Genomic DNA, 21,695 nt, shown 5'->3' with positions numbered 1-21,695 from the left:
CTGACTCCAAACAAGTACGTAGAACGGAATCGTGTGAGCATAGCTGTACGTTCTTGCTGTTCTCGCAATTAGACAGTTTGTCCTTGAGTTGATACAAATATCTGGTCTAATTATTCACTTATCTCTTATTTTTGGAGTAAAAGATCTAGGGCATCTTGTATTAACCTAGACATGTTTTAAAATGTAAAACGTATTCGTAATTATCTACATCAGCGGTTCGTAACCTTTAATTTACCACGGATTTACCTTAAATATCTTGTGTTGTTGCGAACCTCGAGGATTTAACCAATATTTACTTGTCAATGATTCTTTTACAATTACAATTACGCAGTAGAATTTATTACAATACTCATATATTATTGTAGTCTAATAATAAACAATTATACTGAACAGTGAACAATATATGTAAAAATACTTATTTACTTTATTTTCAACTGAAATAAAGGAACCATACCCAATATTCCCAACATAAATTTAGCTGTAATTACGTCATGCGATGTTAAGATCTTTCCTAGCCTGGACTAGTGTTTACATATAAACACGGAGATTGACTGTCGTAAATCGTAAATATGTCTTAATTGAATATTGAAACAAGAATTATTCCAAGTAATTCTGATATAAAAGTTTGATTGATAATTAATAGCGTTACATATTTTGACCTGTGGTTGAGAGATAGTGCTTAAAAACATAAACCAGTTTGCAAATACTGCAAGAAAAGGTTTTCGAACACAGCATGTTCAAGAAATGAAGCGCAAGAATAACAAAGAATCTTCTTCATATACGGCAACCATTAGCATATTTTTTTCTTTTCAAGAAAGCTGTTCAGAAGATGACAAAGCTATATACTATGTTTTTAAAATGTTGTCCCTCATTTTTAATTTGTTTTTACGATTTGTTCCCTTACTTTAATCTTGATAAGCTGGTAGCCCTTGGCATCAACGTAGTATGGACTTTATTTTTCGCCAATGACCAGTGGCGGCGATTAGAAGGTTCATGCGGGTCCCAATTTTTGCGACTTTTTGCCCCCGCACTATGGCCTCTTAAAGTTAAGCCTTGTCTATATACGGTATCTAGTTATTAGGGAACTATATTTAATGTAGCTTACATTTTAGTATTTTTTATATTAATTTATATTATAATATTAACGTTTAGTTATGATTTGAGGATGTGCTTCTGGTTAATATATTGATTATAACTTTATAATAAAATATATTTATTGGTTTGAAGATTGCTAGTTTTTGTAATTTTGTTATAATTTGTTTGTTTTTATTACAAATTTAGTTAAGTTTTATTTATTTACCTAATTACTTTGTTTAGAATTTATTATTCTATTAGTATATTTAATTAATTAATTAAAGGAATTGGGCAAAATGTTATTCTCGCCTGTTGATCAAAAACAACTTTTCATGATTTTATATTAAGTATAACCTGCGTAATGACGTTTGTTTAATGGTCGCGGTATTTTGACTGTGCGAAGGTAGCATAATCATTAGTTTTTTAATGTTCTTTCTCCTAGGTTTGGCACCCAATCACCACTACTGCCAATAAGTGTACTTTTTAAGCATTTCTATTACAATACTTGTTCTTTATGGTTATTTGTTCGGTCAATAATCTCCTTATGCATGGACAAGACCGAGTCTAAAGGGGCACTTAGCACATGTGAGGACGAAACACAACCGGACAGATGACTATCGTGAGTGAGTTCAAGGGCAGCCTCGTTAGCCTGGGTGTGCTACGTTGTCTTAAAAGGTCACACCTAATACCCCACATGCAGCAAATAATAGTGTGACAGCACACGTATGTTATTTTGTAAGAGCCACCATTATCAATGTCCATCATTGCATAAAAAAATCAGGCTTATCTTATGTAACTGTGAAGGAAATTTTACTGTGCATGTATGCTGATCTGAAGCACTAACTCCAAAAATGTTGTTTTCAATTTTGTTTACACAAACTCCTCTGAGGAGCTCTGCTTGGAGTCATATCTACATATCTCCAATTTTAATCTTTAGCAATAAGGTGGAGTTACGTATGTCCAATTTACTCTTTTTAGGAGTCAGACAGAGGCGCAACCACGAATTTTTATCTAGGGGGGGCAAGTACCAGGATAATCGTACCAATAATAATAATAATCATTTTAATAATAATGGTGGTAATTAAAATAATTTTACTAATAATGTTATTATAACATTATTATTATTATTATTATTATTATTGATTTGTATTTTACTTCGTTTCTTGTGCCACTTTTGGCTAATTTGCGAAGATGGGGATGAGTGATGGCTTGATGAAAATGATGAATGGATATTCGCAAACATCCATGCCCAAGCCGAGATTCGAACCCAGGACCAACGTTATTATTACTATTAGTAGTGGTAGTATCAAAGACGTTATTATCCTCGTAAATTACGCAAAAAGGGGTAGAAGTTTGTACCAAAGCATTTGTCTTCGAACAAATTATTTTAATTATTTTTTTAACACCTTCAATTTCACATTAATAACGGAAAATAAGCACATATACTATTCTTGAAAGACAGAAAATGTTTGATAAATGCATTCCAAATATAATTATTTTTTACATTAACATAACTTTCATGCACGATATATGTTTCACATATATGCAACGTGGAGTGACGTGGACACTAATTGTGTACGCATTCAAAGTTTCTTTAATAAATATTATATACAGCATATATTATTTAAATACATTACACAACCAATTCATCCACCTCATAATAAACCAACAGCAAAAATTACATAAATTGTCTCTCAAATGTGCACACTCCCTTTCCTCGAAACAATTGTTCATGCATTTAAAACAAAGTCAATTAAGACAAGTAATATTTCCCTGTCTGATGATTTACATTGCATTACAGCGAAGAAACATAAATTGCGAGCGAAGCGAGGAAGAAAATTTTTGAATCCAGTTTTATTCCACGCTGAAATCAATATTAATTTAATAGGGTGCAAATAATTTCACGGAACGCCATGGCATTATATCATTTAGAACTTTTGTCCATTCCTCCCCGATGGTGTAGCGGTAACATCGTCGCCTTGTGATCAAGTTCGATACCCGGTGGAGGCACATAGTGGTTCGGAACCCACTTTAAGCTATAGGCCCAGTCTCAATTAGCCTTTCTGTGCATAAAGTAGACTTAAAAAAAAAACACAAATCAATCAATTAATTTTACAACTTTTTTCATTTAGATCGTTCGGCGCCCAGGGCCGTCTCCCGCCGTCCCCTAGCTACGGTTCTGAACTGGATAAGACTAAGAAAAGCAGGTATTGCGAGAGAAGCGAGCAAGAACATTTTACGAATTGTAATTTTATTTGCATAAAATTTGAAGTTCTGGGCGGTAATTGCCCCCTGCAGGTACACTTGACCGTCAATGTTTGCCCCCCTAGAACTCATTTCCGACCAAGGTTGGGGAGGGCAATGCCCTGTGGTTGCGTCACTGGAGTCAGAAATATTCCTAAACATACATTTTTCCTCTCTCTTGTAAATTTATAAAGTGGAGTTAAATCCCTCTTGTTCTCACACAACGAAATGTGAGTTTACGCTATAGTGTGTTTATTGTTATAAAATCTACATAGTATATCGTCATGGACGGACACAGAAAAGGAACTTAGAGAGACAGAGAGAGACAGAGAGAGAGAGAGAGAGAGAGAGAGAGAGAGAGAAGAGAATGAGGTAAAACAGTGAGGGAAACATAAGAAAAGAAATTATCTACCAAAGAGAAACACAGGGGTAGAAAAATAAGAGGCCCCCTGTCGCTATGGTGGCTAAAAATTTTCACCTGGCGCCGAAATTTTCGAAATCCAGTTCTTTTAATTTAAGTTGACTTTCAGAAATTTCCCTTACTTTTCTTTTTCAAAAACGAATAGTATAGTATATATTTTATATTGTTTGTGTGATTTAAGTATAACGTGTATCATTGAATCATAATAATAAACATGCCATTATAAATTTTTGCTCTGTGCTATTCAAATTTTAAAATATTTAGTAATATGGTAGGAGTCGGCCATATATCAGAATGTATTGTATACTTATTTATTTTAACAGTAGAGCCTTCATTAGGAAAGCCACCCCGTTCCAATAATTAATTACTTTTAATTCAATATTGTATTAATTAATAAATTAATCTTAGTTTATCTAATGTTTATCTTCCTGTTTTGTACCTTATTTCATTTGTAGACTATTTGGTACAGAGTCTGAAGGAGACCTTGCTAGAAGGTTGAAACGTGATGTTTAGTTTATGTTTTAAAATAAAATAAATTCTGCCTTCATCAGCATATTGAGTTTTTGATAAATTAAAGGTTTTAAGGTCTTGTTTCAAAATGTGTATCTTTATCTTACTCGAATTAACGGCTTTCTTAGCCCTTTTTTCTGTAATGCTGTCTTCTGAGAAAAAGCTGATGACGCCTGACTTATCTTTATTTTGTATACCCCTACACCCCATTGTTGACAAAAACTATTTGTCCTTTTCTTTTAATCATACACCTCTCATGCATGCAAATATAATTTTCTGGCACTGGAATAAATGGTTATATCTCCTTCTTCCAAATAACATAACAAGAAAAAACAATTTACCAAGTTTACAAATTTATTAAATTGAAACATGCAGTACATATGAAGATGATATTTCTGCAGTGCGATAAATTGAATTGATACAATGTCATGAATGTCAATGTTGCAATTTTCACGATGTCATCGTTGCTACTCTAACCACTTCTTCAGCATTGAGCGTGATAATTTTCCTGCACCAGACATAGGAAGCTCGTTCACAAACACAACCCCTCCTCGTAGATGCTTGTAGTAGGGCATTTTCTCTGAAAGTAAATAAGTAGTAATAGATTAGAAGTTTTATGGAATATCTTAATTCTTGGAGCTGCGTGGTTCAATATTTGTCAGTCCAGTAAAGTATGTGCCGCATTATGTACACACAGACACACACACATATACATTACAATCAGTGGCGGCGATTAGGGATGCTAGGGGGGCAGTTGCCCTCTCTCCCACTTTTCGGTACTTTTGCCCCCGCACTATGCTAAACCTTAATTTTTTTTAAATTTTATTGATAGAGCTCAACAGGCCGAACCCAATTATAATGCTATAATTACATAATATTACTACAATAGATTCACTTCAGTGTTTCAGGAATAGTATTTTTAAAATATAAACTCATTCCAAAAATATCGATTGTGTTATTTACACTTGAAATTGTGTTGAACGAGTTGCACGCTCCACACACCGGAGAAGTAGAAAAAACTGACGTTTTCGCTCTCTGGAAATGAAAGATTTTGTGCTTGGGACGCGTTTTGGACGCCTATTATACCGTTTATTACTTAATACAAAAAGAGCAGGTCATTTACTTGTCGCCGGAATGCTAGTTAGCTGAAGTTGTTCTTTGAAACTAGATTATTGTATGAATCGAATGTTGCATATCGAATGTTGGATATTCTCCACAGGTTTTGAATCTTAAAAACTTTGACTGAATACGTTCTAGTCTATGAATTAAGTCTATTTGAGTGGGATTCCAGATTACTGACGCATATTCTAGTTTTGACCGTACGAGGTAATAGTAAAGTACTTTCACTGGTTCTATTTTCGTGAAGTCGTGGATTGACCGGATTATAAAACCTAAGTTTCTGAAAGCGTCGTTAGTAACAACTTCAATATGCTTATTAAATTTGAGCTTGAAGTCGAAGGTCACTACGAGGTCTTTAATTTTATTTCTTCGTGTGATTTGTATATTTTTAATACGGTATGGAAAAACATAAGGTGCTTTGGGTTTTGAGTAAGTGACTACGCTCCTGTAGTTTAAAACAGTCTTCAGAGGTAGTTATTTCGTGGAATAGGGAAATATACTGACATTGCCCCCCTTCTCCCCCAGTTTTAGCACCTTTGCCCCCCGGTTTTGGAACCCAATCGCCGCCACTGATTACAATACATACATACATACACACACACACACACACACACACACACACACCATCCTTGTTTCATCGAATTTTTTGCATGTACCAGTTTCCTTCGTTACTAACCTTCTACATATTTCTTTAGTTGGCCTTCTGTCACTTCACAGCCTTGTTTCTTTACGACGTAAGCTCTTGGAAGCGCAGTGCATTCTGGGTCTGGAACTCCAACCACTCCAGCAGCCATCACGGCTCCATGAGACTCTAGAAGCCCCTCCAATTCGCTCGGTGAAATCTGAAAGATATTAACATAATATAGATAGTGTGCCTGTTATTACCATGCATACACACTCGAAATTTATTGTGTGTTGCAATTCAGTGCTATTATTCTAGTGCAAAAATTGCTGTAATCTTTATCGGATTTTAATGTTGTTTATAAACGTGTGAGAATAAATAGCGTAACGACAAGTTTGCAGCTATTAATACTTTTCTTATTTTACGTCGCTTTTCTGTGACTTTTGGCAAATCGCTAATGGTGAATATATGATGGAATTTATGAAGGAACTAGTCCACCTTCAGCAGCGAGGTAATGAGTCTTAAAATAATGATAATTAGTTAAATCATATCTGCATCTAAAGGGGAAAAGGGGGAAATATAAGGGTGGGTAAGCCCCCTGCAGTAATGGTATAGCAAGCATAGTTGAAAATTGCCAAGGCATTTCACTCTTCTTGGTCAGAAAGTCAATCCATTTTTTCGTAAACTTTAGAATTATCTTATGTACTTACATGATGTGCTTGGTACTTGAAAGTCTCCTTTATCCTCTCCACAACATACAAGTGGCCGTTGGCGTCAAAGTAGCCAATGTCTCCTGTCCGTAGCCATCCGTTCTCATCAAACGTTTCCTTGGTTTCCTTCAATAAGTACATAAATGGAAAGACCAAGTCATTGGGCATTCTGATTATTGAAATTACATGCATGTATTTGCGAGTCCATGAGGTGTTAATGACATAATGTATGCATTCTACTATATTTTTACTGAGACAATGAAATACTTGATTCCATGGTTACAGAATAAACTTTAAAAAATACAACCCAGTGAAAATCATGCGGTAAATAATGTACGTATACCTGCGTTTCATACTTCACAGATATCTATTTTGATATTTCAATTTTGAAAATAAATACTTTCACAATTGTATCAAAACTAAACATATGCCAAACTCATGATAACAAGGATACAGGTTTGAAATGCAAAGTTTAAATCTCATTTATAAAATTTGGCATTGTGTGTATAAGGAATGTTGAATTGATGCAATGAATTAGATAGGATAACATATTTGGTTCTGCTAAATTAAAATCCAGAACCTTTGACTTAGAATCCTGGAACTGATACCCGAATTCTGAACCCTTGACTCCCTCAGAGTAGGAAAATTTACACAGAATTTTATGTGAAAAGGGAAGAGAGAAATTTCGTGAAAATAAAAATTGCACGGAAATATACAATTTAAAGATAATAAATGAATAAATTATAATAAATTAATTGTCATTAAATTGTTATATACATTTTCCTTTCACATATTTTTTCCCCTCAAAAATGAACCATAATAAAACATTTTAAATTAGACTTAGAAGCAATATCTTTTCACTATTATCTACATTTTAAGAATTATTTCAATTGCAATAAAAACAGCTAGTATATTTTTTTATTAATAGGTTCATTTCTCGACAAATATTGAAATCTTATATTAATAATGTCCATTGCCTATTATTCCCTTCTTATTTTTAGCCATTCAACCAATCCTAATATTTTTATTGAGTCAATGGAAATAGTAAGGGTTGTACTAGTAATAATACGTAGTAGCTCTTGATGTGATTGTAATTTCGTTTTCTTGCAAGGCGAAGAGAAAATGTGTATGTAAGAGGTACTTTTTAAGATCTTTAAAAGGGATATTATGCTTTCTTGTTCTGGCAAGACTTCCTCCCTGGATTAATACCAAGTCTTCACTATTCATAGCCATTAGGATTAATGACACGGATGTGCCCTCCCTCTATGACATAGCAAATCCTACATCTCTTTCATCAGTGTTATACGCTGATTCCGGAAAGTGCCTAATCTTTTATATTTCATCTTGGTTCTTACGTAAAAGATGAGGAAGGGGAGGAGAAGGATGAATTAAGGAGAATGGGAATGCTGCAAGGTCATTTTGCTTAGAGGAAGCAGCGAACGGTGTAAGCCTTGGATAAAACTGAAGACATTATAGTTTTTCTTGGAAATAATTTTCACTCTCTGGACATGAATCCTTAGTTTTTTTGTAGTGATATAACCTGTATACGAACATCTGGATTCGAAGGCACTTTATTCGTTATGGCAAGGACACAACCACCTCAAGTTTCAACCACAATTAATAATAAGAAACAAGTATTTACCTTAGGTTTATTGAGGTATCCTTTCATTACAGAAGGGCCTTTAACACGAAGCTCTCCTTGTTGTCCATGTCCTAAAGCTTTGCCTGTTTCTACGTCGACCACCTGGAACAAAATAAAGTGCTTACTTCTTGGTGTAGAACCAGTTTGCAAAATTAACTGTAAATGACGTTCGGTTCACCACATCCTAGTTGGAAATGACTGAATCTCATTGGTGAGTACAGGCTTTGATTCAGGAACTTCCCAAATACGAAGCCTATGTTCTTCATTCATACAGACTTTCGCGGAGGATAAGGAATGTGTTATCGCAAATGGGGCATGATATTAGTGCGTTATTCGTTGTCAGCAGATATTTTGTGTAGGAAAGATTTAACTCCGTTTTTCGTTGCCAGAAAAGATTTTGTGTAGGGACCATTTCACTGTTCAAGTACATTTCTATCAAGTACGCCTATTCACTCCACTAACGAAAGGACAAATACGTTATGTATCAGATAGCAAGACAAGCAAGGTAAGAATAGTATGATGCACTCAGTGTAGAGGTACCACGGTCTCATCTCACGTTCTCGATCTCTGCTCGATATTTAACTCCAGTTTTGATCTAGTCTTGGAAATCTCGGTTTCGTCATAAGCTTCAAAATAATTGATTCGAAAATATAAAAACAAATACATATTAGGGTCTAAATCTAACTAAAATATATATTTTTGTACAATTCGCAACACATACTTACAACTTACCCACTTAATATGTATGAATAATTCATCTGGTAAATCAATTTTGATTCCGGTAAAATTTTCGCATACCTGTGCATTCTAATTTACTCGAATGGAACGAGACTGACAGTGTCTCGTTGTCGATTTTGTCTCGATGTCTCTAAGAGTCTTCTAGTTTCGATACGACCTCGAAATCGTCTCTAATCCATCGTATACTGCACTCCACACAGTTACTGTACATAGTACATAACATTCGCTATAATGCGTCATTGAAAGCATTTAAGCATCTAAATATTTATGTACCATGAACCCTTACTTGTTCTAAACTCTAATCCTAATAAATCCAGCATAAATAAAAATCGCAAAAGCAAATAGAGGATAACAAGAATAAAGTGATGTGAAAGCTTGTTCATTCCCTAACTCCACAATTCATTTCAAATATTCAAAATTTTTGTCGGATATTGTGGTTCTTTCTTACTTCCTTTTACTAAAAAATGTGATGCGAAGTACTTTATACGTAGTACCTTGATTATTTCTTGTTATCGGAAATGAAATATTTTTAATGAAGTCAAACTGCTGTTGTGCTGTTGAATTTTGTTTTGCTTAATACGTGATTTTTCGGTGATCTTCGGTGATCTATTCGACAATACAGCTTATATCTTATTAGATAGCATACATTACGAATATCAAACTCTTACACAAATATTTGCCTTAAAATATTAATTTTCGGAGAAGAAAGGTGGATAATATTCACATTTTTACTCAAATCTTACATCGACGAGAAGCAAAGTAATAAAGATTAATTTTTATGATTTCGCAAATGTAACGGTCTTTTAGCAAAATATTTCCGGATGCTATTTTTATGGGACGGAAAACGTCTCGATTCTAGCCACAAAGCTAAGCCTCAGTATTTAATTAAAAATTCACTCTGCCAGGATAATAATATATTCCAGTATTCAGAAACCCATACCTTCATTTGAACATACGGGATAAGGACACCAGAACTCACATATTTTGACCCTGAAAAGAGAATGCGTAAATTAATTTGCAAATCATGCAAAGGTTTTGCATGAATATAATGTATTTCACTAATAAAAATGTAAAATTCTGGATGATTTCTTTATCGCTCATGATGACCCAGCATTTAATTATTCTTCGAATTATATTCCAATATATTTTACTCTCAAAGTAAATACTATATTTTTATTTGTATCTGCTGAAAGTTGAATTTTCACAATTTGAATTCGTTTGCTTTTATTTTTACACTTTGGCGAAATTTTATAAATATGTATGTGAGAGATAATAGTCGATATTAAGTAATTATTACACAACCGTGTTGCTGCCTGTTGTCTCAGATTTTGGCAATGACACATTTTGTTTATGAAATACATTCCAAAATGTAAATATTAACAGGCATTGTTATTTTGTCAGAATTTATGTCCCAGCCCCCATCAACAAGTCAAATCATCATTTATTACAGCTAACATAAAAATAACCCTTCCTAGGGTTAATCCACTACTGTACTTGCCTGGTACATGAGGAACATTACCCAACAGAGCAGCCTTGGTAAAAGTTACCAGCCCATATTCCTTGGCGCCAAAGCACTGGAAGTAGAAAAGTGAACTAAACTGGGACACAATTTTCGATAAGACTTTACCAAATTTTGGTAAGGTAAAAGAAAATTACAAACTACATAGAACCTATAAGATATGTGCCCAAGGAGGATATGAACCATAAAATGAAGAGTATGGCTTCTTGTTGTTAGTTATTGACATATATTTTGCAACGTGCCACCACAATCGTAACTCCAGGGTATGGAGCCCCGAATTGGCAACACTCTGCTCATTGCTCCGGCTAGTCAGTTGGAACCACGAGTTCTCACCCAGGGATCGGGATTAAGGCGATCCACAATCTACCAGATTGTGTCAGATTAATGCTAAATAGCGATAGTAAGCTTAGGTTGTAGTTGGAAACAATTGAGAATGTCAACTTGGAACTTTTGATATCGCCTTATACACGTAGCGAAAATAAACAGCCAGTAGGATAACGTTATATTATTGAAAGCGAGAGAGAATTGCTTTGCTATAATGTTATAATATTAAACTAGGAAAACAAAAAACGAAACTGATTTTATAAAATAATTCCCATTTGCCCTTTCACATAAAATGATGAAATAAAGATTTAGTTTACAGATTTATAACGAAGACTAAATTAATTTGATCTTGTCTATTATTGTGAAATATCGGTATTAGGTAGAAATGTATTTAATATATGCTTAAACAACATTTGAGTGGAAGATAGATCTAATCCTAGCCATCTTTGATTTGACAAATAATGAAAACGTTGCATATACTATTTGGGATAATTATTAGCCTATAAAATCTGAATTAGATGTTTCGAAAATATGTGAATAATATAATAATATAAGATAAAACAAATACACAGGGTGGGCACAAAGTCGCTTTCCCCAATAAATGAAGAAATCTTCTTTTGGGGAAAGCGACTTTGTGCCCACCCTGTATACATGAATTATGAAAACAATTAAGTATAAATTATTTAATTCAAGTTATTAACTTGAAAGTATACGAATAAGATATATTCCATAATATGACTGAAATTTGCTTAATATGGCGGTCATTACAACTTCCATCTCTTAGTAGGCCTCCCCGATGGCGCAGTGGTAGCGTCGTCGCCTTGTAATCAAGGGGTCCTGGGTTCGATACCCGGTGGAGGCACATAGTGGTTCGGATCCCACTTTAAACTGTAGATTTATTTTTTTATTTATTTAAAGATATGACACTACAGGCAAATGCCCACTTACAGTGTCTTGTATTATCACTGGTACACAAAATATGCAATCAGAATAATTCATAAGGTACAATACTATGATAATATGTGTTACAGTAATATAAAAATTAATATTAGATATGAAAAAAAGTATAAAGTATTAACCTGACAGTTGGGGTTAGAACTTACACATGATAACCAAGGAAAAACATATGAGCTTCACCTTACATTTATAAACGATGATATATAGATGTAATGATAGTAATTAGTAAATAACACCAAAAGAAAAAGAAAAAATAGCATAGACTCTTTCGCCCGTTCATTAAGAGGTTGAACTGCTAAACAATGTTAAGTCTGTTGTTGGAAGTAAGTTTCAGTTTCCCTTTTGAACCTTCGAAAATTTTGGAAGATGTCTATCTTATCATATGTCATTGCAATTTCGTTATATAACCTACACATTCTCCGAGTGGGTGCCGCATTGGCTGACTTTGTTTGAGCTCTCGGTACTTGAAACAGCTCTTTCCGTGGTCTTACCTTATTATATGGTACATAAAAAGGGATTTCTGAAAGCAGCTGAGAGGAGTCTAATGAGTTGTTTAAAAGTTTATGTTAGAATAGTAACTGATGTATGTTTCTTCTATCGCCTATGGATTGTACATTGAAGTATTTTTTTAGGGTATGATAAGGAGTATATTTGGGGTAAACGCCGTCTCTTTTCAATCCTAAGAATCGAAGGAACTTGTTTTGTACATTCTCTATTCTGCTGGTTTCATTTAGGTTATGTGGGGACCAGACGATAGACGCGTATTCCAATTTCGACCTTACGTAGGTATTGTATAGCGTTTGGAATGTTTCTAACTTCTTAAAGTCGTTTCCCATTCTCATTATAAACCCTAGGTTTCGGTGCCCTTCTGCTACAATGCCGTCGATGTGTTTTCGGAAACTGTTATTTTCTTCAAACTGAACACCAAGATCTGTATAACTTGAAACTCTGTCTAACGTGTGGCCACTGATTGTGTAAGTGTGTGTGTAGGGTTGTTTCTTTCGAGTGAAAGTCATAATTTTGCATTTGTTAAAATTGAGTTTTAGTTTGTTTTTAGCGCACCATTCTACAAGATTTCCAATGTCTTTTTGCAGTTCCAAGCTATCATTATCGTTCGTTATAGACTTAAATATTTTCAGGTCATCCGCGTACAAGAGTATCTTGGAATGTAGCAGGCATTCTGGGAGATCGTTAACAATCACTAGAAATAGCAGTGGTTCAAGGTTCGATCCTTGCGGGATACCCGAGGAGGTCTGAAATACAGTAGACATGCTATTATCACATCTAACATACTGTTTTCGGTCTTTTAGGTAGGAGGAGATAAGTTTTAAAACACGGGCTGAGAGGTTAAGATGGTGAAGCTTTTGGAGAAGTGTATCGTGGTCAACAAGATCGAACGCCTTTGAAAAATCAGTATAAATTACATCAACTTGCCCTTTCCCGTCCAGCATCAAGGTTATAAAGTCGGAGATTTCCAATAAATTTGTTACAATGAACCGTTTAGGTATGAATCCATGCTGGTGAGGGGACAGTATCGGATGAAGGTGTCTCGAAATGTATTTACATAAGATTTGTTCGAAGAGTTTTGCAGGAGTTGAAATAAGAGCGACTGGCCTATAGTTGTTGATATCAGCTTTGTCGGAGGTCTTTGGTACGGGACCCACCTCAGAAAGCTTCCATATTTCCGGGAAAACGCAGGTGGAGAGTAAAAGGTTGAATAAGATGTGTAGCGGGTACTTAAGGCTTTCCGAGCATCCCTTTATCACGTACGGGGGACCATATCGGGACCAACAGATCTTTTTGGTTTTAGTGATTTTATTGCATCTTCCACGTCATTTAGGGAAATTTCACCAATATAGAGCATGTCCAATAGTTCGTTAGTGTTATCCAGGGGGAATGTTGTTTCGTAGCTTGATTTGTCATCGCTATAGACTGACTTGAAATGACGAGCAAATGCATCCGCAATTTCTTTTCCGCTTCGTAGAGATTTATTTTGGTAGGTGGTGGGGTGGGTAGGTATTTTCTTTCTTTTGTTTTTTACAAAGGACCAAAATCTTTTGGGATCGTATTGCATACCTAATTCACAGTTTAGCAGATATTCATCGTACGCCTTGAAGATGCGTTTTTTAACGTTCTTCCGCAATTCTTTAAATTTAGCTTCATGAAAGGCGGCATCCCCGATCTGTCTTTTCCATTTCCGATGATGCATAGCTTTAAGAACTATATCCTTTTTCATTTCCCAGGTGAACCAGCATGGATATAGTTGCGACTTGAGATTCATGTAGGGGACGCATTTATCAAATACAGAGTTTAAAATGCCATAGAATGTACGGACCGCATCATTTATATCTTTAAAATTTCTTAATACATCCCAGTTTACAACTTGAATTTCTTTGAATAGTTTTAAAAAATCAGCCTTTTGGAAATTATATCGTTTTTGTCTTCCCTCGGTTTTGATTTTGCGTGGTTGTGGGTGAGAAGCACACAGCATTAGTGCAGGATGGTGTTTATCTTCAGGTACTATCGGAAGCTCATTCATTTCAACAGATACGTAGTTCAAATTGGTTATTATTAAGTCTAACGTTTTGCCATAAGTGTTTAACACATCGTTACAGTTTTTTAATGAATGGAATTCGAGGAAATTTTGCAAATGTAGACACGTGTTTCCTGAATTTAGTAAATCTGAATGTGAGCCGACGATTTCTGGAATATTCAAGTCGCCTGTCAGAAGTAATCGACACCCAGTCGGACATTGCGAGGTTATGTGATCAAACAGTGTATCGTATGTTTTAGATGGGGAATCAGGCGGGACATACACTACACACACATTCAAGTTAGTTTCATCATCCATTTTAACTTTAACAATTAAACATTTAACGGTAGGGTCCTCAAGATTGCAGTCTATTTTGGTGGCTTGGAATTTCCGTCGAACACCCAACAGGACACCTCCGCCTTTGGTTTTCCCGAGGCAATCGGGTCACGGTCTCCTGAATACGACGTATCTGTCGTCAAACAGTTCCTCGTTAGCATGCGCAGACTTTAACCAAGTCTCGGAACATGCCACCGCATCGTAATCATTGGATAATACATTTAGGTAAAACTGTTTTGAGTAGAGCAGTGGCACGGGTTCGCCAACCGAAAATGGGGCTCGATGGGGCTCGCCTTAATGGATTTCTCTCGTAAGGCATGAGCCCCATTTTCTCGCAGTGTTGCCAGCTTCTTACTCGAAAAAATCACCGAGGTTTTTTTTTGGGTCTAACTTAACCTCAAGGAAGGAGCTGGCAATACTGCTTGAGGTCTGCCTTGCAGCGTTGCCAACATCTTACTCGAAAAAATCACCAAGGTTTTTTATTTGGTCTAACCTAGCCTAAAGCAAGGAACTGGCAATACTGCTTGAGGTCTGCCTTGCAGCGTTGCCAACATCTTACTCGAAAAGTTACCAAGGTTTTTATTTGGTCTAACCTAGCCTCAAGCAAGGAGCTGGCAATACTGCTTGAGGCTTGTCTTGCAGTATTGCCAACATCTTACTCGAAAAGTCATCAAGGTTTTTATTTTGGTCTAACCTAACCTAAAGCAAGGAGCTGGCAATACTGCTTGAGGCCTTACAGTGCATAAAGCAATTTGCCAGCCTACTGGTATTTTTGCCATAGCTTTTTACAAAAAAAAAAAAGGAGAAAAAGAGAGAGGGAATAGTTAAACAACCGACAGTATTACCAACACCTACCTACAGTTTTTTTTTCTTACTTAACAAGAACTATCTTGCTTGAGACTTAACTAATTTATATACTGACGTAACATACACACACTGGGCAATAGAGCCGACAACAAACACACACAGCCGTAAAAGAGAGAGAGGGATGGATGAATGGATGGCAACATAGTATGTGTGTGCGTGTATAATATGTAGCATTATTAACTAGAGTGTGTTGGCAACCCACTTCCAACTAAAAAAGATAGAGATACCAATATTGCTGTAAGATGAAGAGAGAGACTAAGCTGGCAACAGTGGTGAGCGAATATGCATTATTTCCAAGTTCTGGGTGCCAATGTATATCGCGACTTTTGCAAACCTCTCTTGCGGGAACGATGTGCTGCACATGCATATGCGCGCGCTTCTTATTATTTTCGTATTGTGACGCAAACAAACAAATAATAATTGTTGTTTTTTTTAGGATGCCTGGCCCCTAACCCCGCCAGGGTGCGTGGTGCCCAACCAAAAAGGTTCTAACGGCTGCGGCTCTAAATAACCGCACCTCTGTAGGGTTTCACGTGTTTTTTTTTTTTCCCCCAAACTTCCATGAAACCCTACAGAGGACCTCCGTAATGCATGCAACGTGTACTAACGACTCTAGTGTTATTTTGATGTTGTAATATTTTTGGATATAGAGTTTTATTGTGAGATATAGATAAAAATAATTATGTTTATTATAATATTTTTTTGATGAAGATGGAGAATGTATGTGTGTGTGTTACAAATAAAGTTGCATGCTTTTTTCTAGTGTGTGTGTATGTGTTTTTGATGTTTCGACAGCATCTGAAACGATAAAAAAAAATTTTATTGTTAATTTTCTTGTGTAAAAAACAACAACAAATTTTTTTTGTGCAAATTTTCTGATTTGTCTCTCGTGCTATAGTGCAAAAAAGATATTGTAACTGATAACTAATGAAATTGACATTTGTAACTGATCTGAACTAGTAAAATTCGTATTGTGCTATTGTAACTGATTGTGCTAGTACAAAAAATTTCTTATTTGCGCAAGAAAAGATGTTAAACATGTTAAAACTGCTCTGTGACCCTCTCGTTCTTCACGTCGTGGACGAAGGACTTCTCTGCAATCAGGATGACGCTGCACACGGTGTCCTCGGGCAAGGCTTCGTGGAACTCGCAGACGACCTTGATGTTGGTTCGATCGTTGACCACCACCTGCTTTCTCTTAGATGTGTTGATGACGAACATCGGCCTGCGGGTTTTGAATTCACTGGGCGTGTAGTACATGTCCATGCTTCCCTCGGTCACGCGTTTGAAAGAGGTGTAAGCTTCGTAAAGTTTGAGATAATCGTCTTTGGTCATGTCGAGGTTGTAATTCTCGCGCGGGAACACTTCGTTCCTCCCGTTCTTCAGATAAATGTTCTTGATCTTGCAGTCGTCGAACTTGCTGGAATCTTTTTCCTGGTTGTTATCGCGCCCGGTTTGAAAGAACACTACGACGAAATCTGGCATGTCGAACTGTATGTTGTTGAACTGAGTTGTCACGTCGAATTCCATGTGACTTCCCGATGCCATCTTCTGCACGCACTGGTAACCGTGAAAGTGAATCGGCACCTGCGGATTCTTCAAGATCTCTGCTTTGTACTTGAGGGCGTAGTTCGTCTCGTATTCCACGATCGGCATTCTCAATTCCATGCTCCGTATGACGCACTTGGCCGCTTCGGGTAATGTGTTGGCTATCGGCGTTCCGTCAGCGTTCAAGTTGGTGTATCGCATCAGTGCGTTGTTGTCGTTGGCCGCTCTTCGAAACGTGACGCGCAATCCTCCCTTCCACATGATTTCTTTGTAGTCCGAGAAGAATCCCGGCAGCAGACGCATGGGAAAGAGCACCGTGTGACTTTTAGTCGATATTTTGGTCCCCGCTTCGAATCCTCCCGCCTGGTAGTATGCTGCGTCAGTTTTGGATAATTTCAATGTTCCCACTGCCGTCGACGTGATGCCTGGATAATCTATTCTGTCTATGACGGTGTTGTGTTTCCTCACCTCCACCTGCGAGAACAGGTGAGGCACGAAGTTGTCCACGAGTATCAAATTTGCATTGGGTGGAAACGCGTCTCCGCTTTCCTTCTTCACCACGTCGAATTGAAGATAGAGGTCTGCTCTGTGAGGATGAACAAACCCGTCGCCTACGTCCACGTCGTATTCGATCTCCCTGTTCGCTTCGTTGAGATTGGCAAACGTGCGACGGTTGGGAGGGAAAGATTGCAATTCGTAACTTTCGATTTGCTCCATTTTTACTATGCGTGTTATTTATTATACGTTGATCTCCACGATGGCAGTGGTCGTTGCACCTGCGAAATCCACCACGTCTCCTTTCTCGTTTGTCACCACCAACTCTATGTCGTCTATGCGGTTGCGGCATACTGGAAAATAGATCGGCGAAGAGGGTGTGTAGATGATCGGTTCCATGAATTCGGAACTGGGTTTGAATTTGGCTATGATTCCTGTCTGCTTGTGACTTCCTAACAATTCGTCCGAGGATTTCGTGATCATGCCTTCCGCCACGTTGCAGTGAACGTTTAGAGTTTCTATGGCTAGAAATTTAGGAATGTTGGTTGCCGTATGTTTGATGCCAGCTTCGAGTTTGGTATCGTTCTCGAAACCTAAAAGTTCTCCCATGGTGCCCAGGTCCACGGTCTCCGTTGCCGACACGATTTCCACTCTGTGCGTGACCGAATTTTGAGAAAGGTACGTGCCTTTGGGTAACTGAGCTTGCAAAGTGGAAAGATTGTATTGGCCTGGCGTGACGACGATGTGTTCGTTTCCGACACTAATTTTATTATTGTGCTGCGTGACGTTAGGTATGAGGTACATGCTGTAGAATGCACGCAGAGCTACGGATTTAGGATAGACGATGTCGTCGTGCAGCGTGAGTTTCAGGATCGAAGATTCGCTCGTGAGATGGAACACGCCCATCGTGTTTCAGGTTCCACAATGCTTTCTGAAAATGTTCCACCGACGGGTTATTTATTTTAGACATGTATGCGAGAACAGAAAGGCATAGGTGGCCGCAGTTAACATCGGTGAAACCCTGGATGCGTTTGTCATTGTAGTAGAGGTTGGCAACACTAAGATACTTAACCAACCTGGCAGGCGGTGTGCCACCGAACGAATCGAAAACAAATGCATTGTTATCGTCAATTTTGAGGTAGCATATCCAATGTGTACCAGGATTTTTGTAACTGTCCAGGTTGACCACGCCATACTCCTTTTTCTTCACAGCAGAGGGTAGAGAATCGGACATGAAAACACCCCTGAAGTTTTTTATTCCCAACAGTTCGATTAGAGATTCAATATCGAAGTTGGACAGGGCTTCTTCTTTTTTTATATTTCTTTAAAGCATCGAGGTTGCTTTTTTGTTTTTTGGTTATACCTTTCCCTTTCTTCTCCATGGCCAGGTTGTGACGTTTCTGTTCTTCCAATTCCGCCTTGTTCTTCTTCGAATCGATGACGGTTTTCGCGATGGCGGCACTTCCGCCGGCCAAACTTCCAACAGCCCCCAATGCTGCCAGGATGGCTGGGATGCTGAATATGAAACCTCCGATTTTTTGCTGTTTCCGCGAACGCTGCAAGCGTCTCAATTGAGGTGTGCTGAGAAGTAATTTCATTCCGTGTCCTTTCATCAAGCAAGAACGTTTCTTCTCGCGTTGTTTTTTGGTGAGTAAACCATCGAGGGTACCTAGATTTTTCAGATTGGAGTAAGGTATCTGGTACACGACACCTTTGGGCTTCATGTTGATGCTCTATATGTTATCTTCACGGTATGTTATTTATATATATGTTTTGAGATTTTTTTTGTTTTGTGTAATTTTTTTCGGTATGTTATTTATATATAAATGTTCTGAGATTTTTTTTGTTCCGTGTAATTTTTTTTTCAAGGATATACTCCGCGCAGAGCCGTTACACAAATTCTATTACGTGCTTTGTTTTCTTACCAAGAAGTTCCTTTGTACCCTTGTACACGATTTGAGTTTTGTTCTCGATTAAAATAGCTAGCTTCTCGTCGGATAACATGTTAGCGTATCGATCTGGTAAAAATAGACTGTATTGTGCGTTGAGCAACAAACGCGCCTTGGGACCATACTGGGTAGAAACAATTGAACCGGAAGTTATCGTGTAAGGTTTGTCCACTTCCAATTCCTGAATTTTTACATACTCTACTGACAAATTTAGCATTTGTTTTAATGCTTGAAAGTCACTCATTTTTTCAGTCGTCATATTGAAGAGAAATTTTCAGTGTGTGTGTTAGAGAAATTTAATTTTTTTCACAATGTGTGTTATTTATATACACTGAAGATTATTTTTTTTTCACGATGTGTGTTATTTTTATATATATTTTTTTTCACGAGATTTTTGTATCGAAGATTTTTTTTGTCTGTGTTAGAGGAAGAAAGTTTGTGCTTCGGAAAATGCGATAATGTGCGTGATGATATCTTCCGTCTCTTGTTTCGACTTATGCCAATCATCTGTGAATCGTCTTCTCCCCAGCCTCGCCTCGTGCAGTTCATCTAACCTATTGTTTAATTTTTCCCCCCTGCGACCGAAAAAAGAGTGTCGAGATCGCCGCACCTCATGCCGCTAATTTCCCGAAGATAATCCTTAACAGCCATTTCACAAGGGATGCGAAATTCCGGCGTTGATCTCGCTATGATCAAAAATTTTCTTATATCCTCACAATCTCCATTTACTGCATGTTTGAATATTTTACACAGCAGTTCGTGTGGCAAGACGGTTATACCAGACATGATGTGTTTTTTTTTTACTGTATGTTATTTATATACCCCACCCAAGTTTTTGTTTTGTGTTCATGGCGATGGTGGTGCCCAGTGCTGCAACTCTTTCTCCCAGCGAAGCGTCTCTGCTGACGAATCTTTCGAAAGCTGCGTGCTCTAACTTTCTGTCTGCTTCGTGACGTGCATCCAGTTCGGTGCGAGTGGTGTTGTAAGCGATGTCGTGATCTTTGCATGCGGCGTCCAACGGATTCACACCCCTGTCTCCTCTCTTCAATCTTTTCTCGAGTTTGGTACCTGGTCCGCAGTACTGGTAGCCGGGTAAATGCATCTCGAAAGGTAACTTGTTGATGATGTCGTTCACAAGCCCCTTTCCTTCGGCCACGTTCCAGAATCTCGGAGGCAGCGTGTTGATAATTTTAATGAGGTAACCTATGCCCTTGTCGTCGTTCACGATGAAGTTGGAAAATTTTGTGCTGATCATGTCCACAATTCCTACCTTCTCGTTGTAGAAATTACGATTGCCTGCATTCTCCTCTCCTGCAATAACCAACAACCTGTCTATGAGCTTGCGCACGTCGTCCACCCACACAAACTCTTTGGGCAGGGTGTTGTAGAGTTTGACGCCGCTGCCTGTTTTCACCTGGTTCCATATCGGCTTGATGAGATTTCTGTACTTCTCGCCGCTGCTGGATTTGACCCTATTCTGCGAGGCGTCGTTGTTTTGGTACAAGGCATCCGTCATGATCAAAATTTCCTTGTAACTCTGGTAATCTTCGTCGGTGTAATCTTTCGGCTGCTTTTTGGCAACGAGTTCCCACAGTCCCACCGTACCCGGGTACCTGTTCCAACTATCCTTCTCGCCTAAATTAACTTTAATGTCGTTGCCTTCGAAGGTCACCTTCGATTTTCCAATCTTCCAAACCACACCGCCGCCTTCGTTGCTCTCCATGCTCGGATACAATCCGAACACTTCATCCTTGTCGAATTTCCCCGTGCTCAGGTAGTCTCGTGCCAAAGGTCCCAACTCGATCTTATCCAAAGACGACGACGTGCTACCTATGGCTCGACGTCGTGGCGGTACGTCTCTTAGTTCGAACGGCGTCGAAGGAATGCTCGAAATGGGCGTGGGTACGGCGTAACTTTTAGCTGCAAGTGGTACGAGTTCGTTGATCAAATTTTTATTTTGTTCCGTGACGCTTTTAATTTCTTTACCTAGATCGCTGATGGCGTCGATCACAGGTTGATCTTGACGTTTCTTCTCTTCGTAGAATCCGCGATTCTCGGATTTCCAACCTTTGAAGCGTTTCGCGAGG

At 37.7% G+C, this 21,695-nt stretch overlaps 1 protein-coding gene across 1 annotated transcript in view; it reads right to left on the bottom strand.

Moving 5' to 3' along the window:
• Positions 1–4,596: 4,596 nt before the first annotated feature.
• LOC145997357 (uncharacterized) overlaps positions 4,597–21,695 on the bottom strand; it is a 137,864-nt gene continuing 120,765 nt past the window's right edge. Inside the window, exons 20-25 of the mRNA XM_083134358.1 lie at positions 10,579–10,654; positions 10,021–10,070; positions 8,343–8,444; positions 6,701–6,826; positions 6,045–6,210; positions 4,597–4,829 (exon numbers count right to left, since the gene is read on the bottom strand). Coding sequence (XP_082990484.1) covers positions 4,717–4,829; positions 6,045–6,210; positions 6,701–6,826; positions 8,343–8,444; positions 10,021–10,070; positions 10,579–10,654 — 633 coding nt within the window. The 3' untranslated portion in view covers positions 4,597–4,716. The remainder of the gene's footprint in view (positions 4,830–6,044; positions 6,211–6,700; positions 6,827–8,342; positions 8,445–10,020; positions 10,071–10,578; positions 10,655–21,695) is intronic.

The sequence above is a fragment of the Lepisma saccharinum genome, chromosome 1 (genome assembly GCF_977018435.1).
Source record: "Lepisma saccharinum chromosome 1, izLepSacc3.1, whole genome shotgun sequence".
Classification (NCBI taxonomy): domain Eukaryota; kingdom Metazoa; phylum Arthropoda; class Insecta; order Zygentoma; family Lepismatidae; genus Lepisma; species Lepisma saccharinum.
The sequence above is the reverse complement of the archived record's forward strand: the minus strand, read 5'-3'. Positions and strand labels throughout refer to the sequence as shown.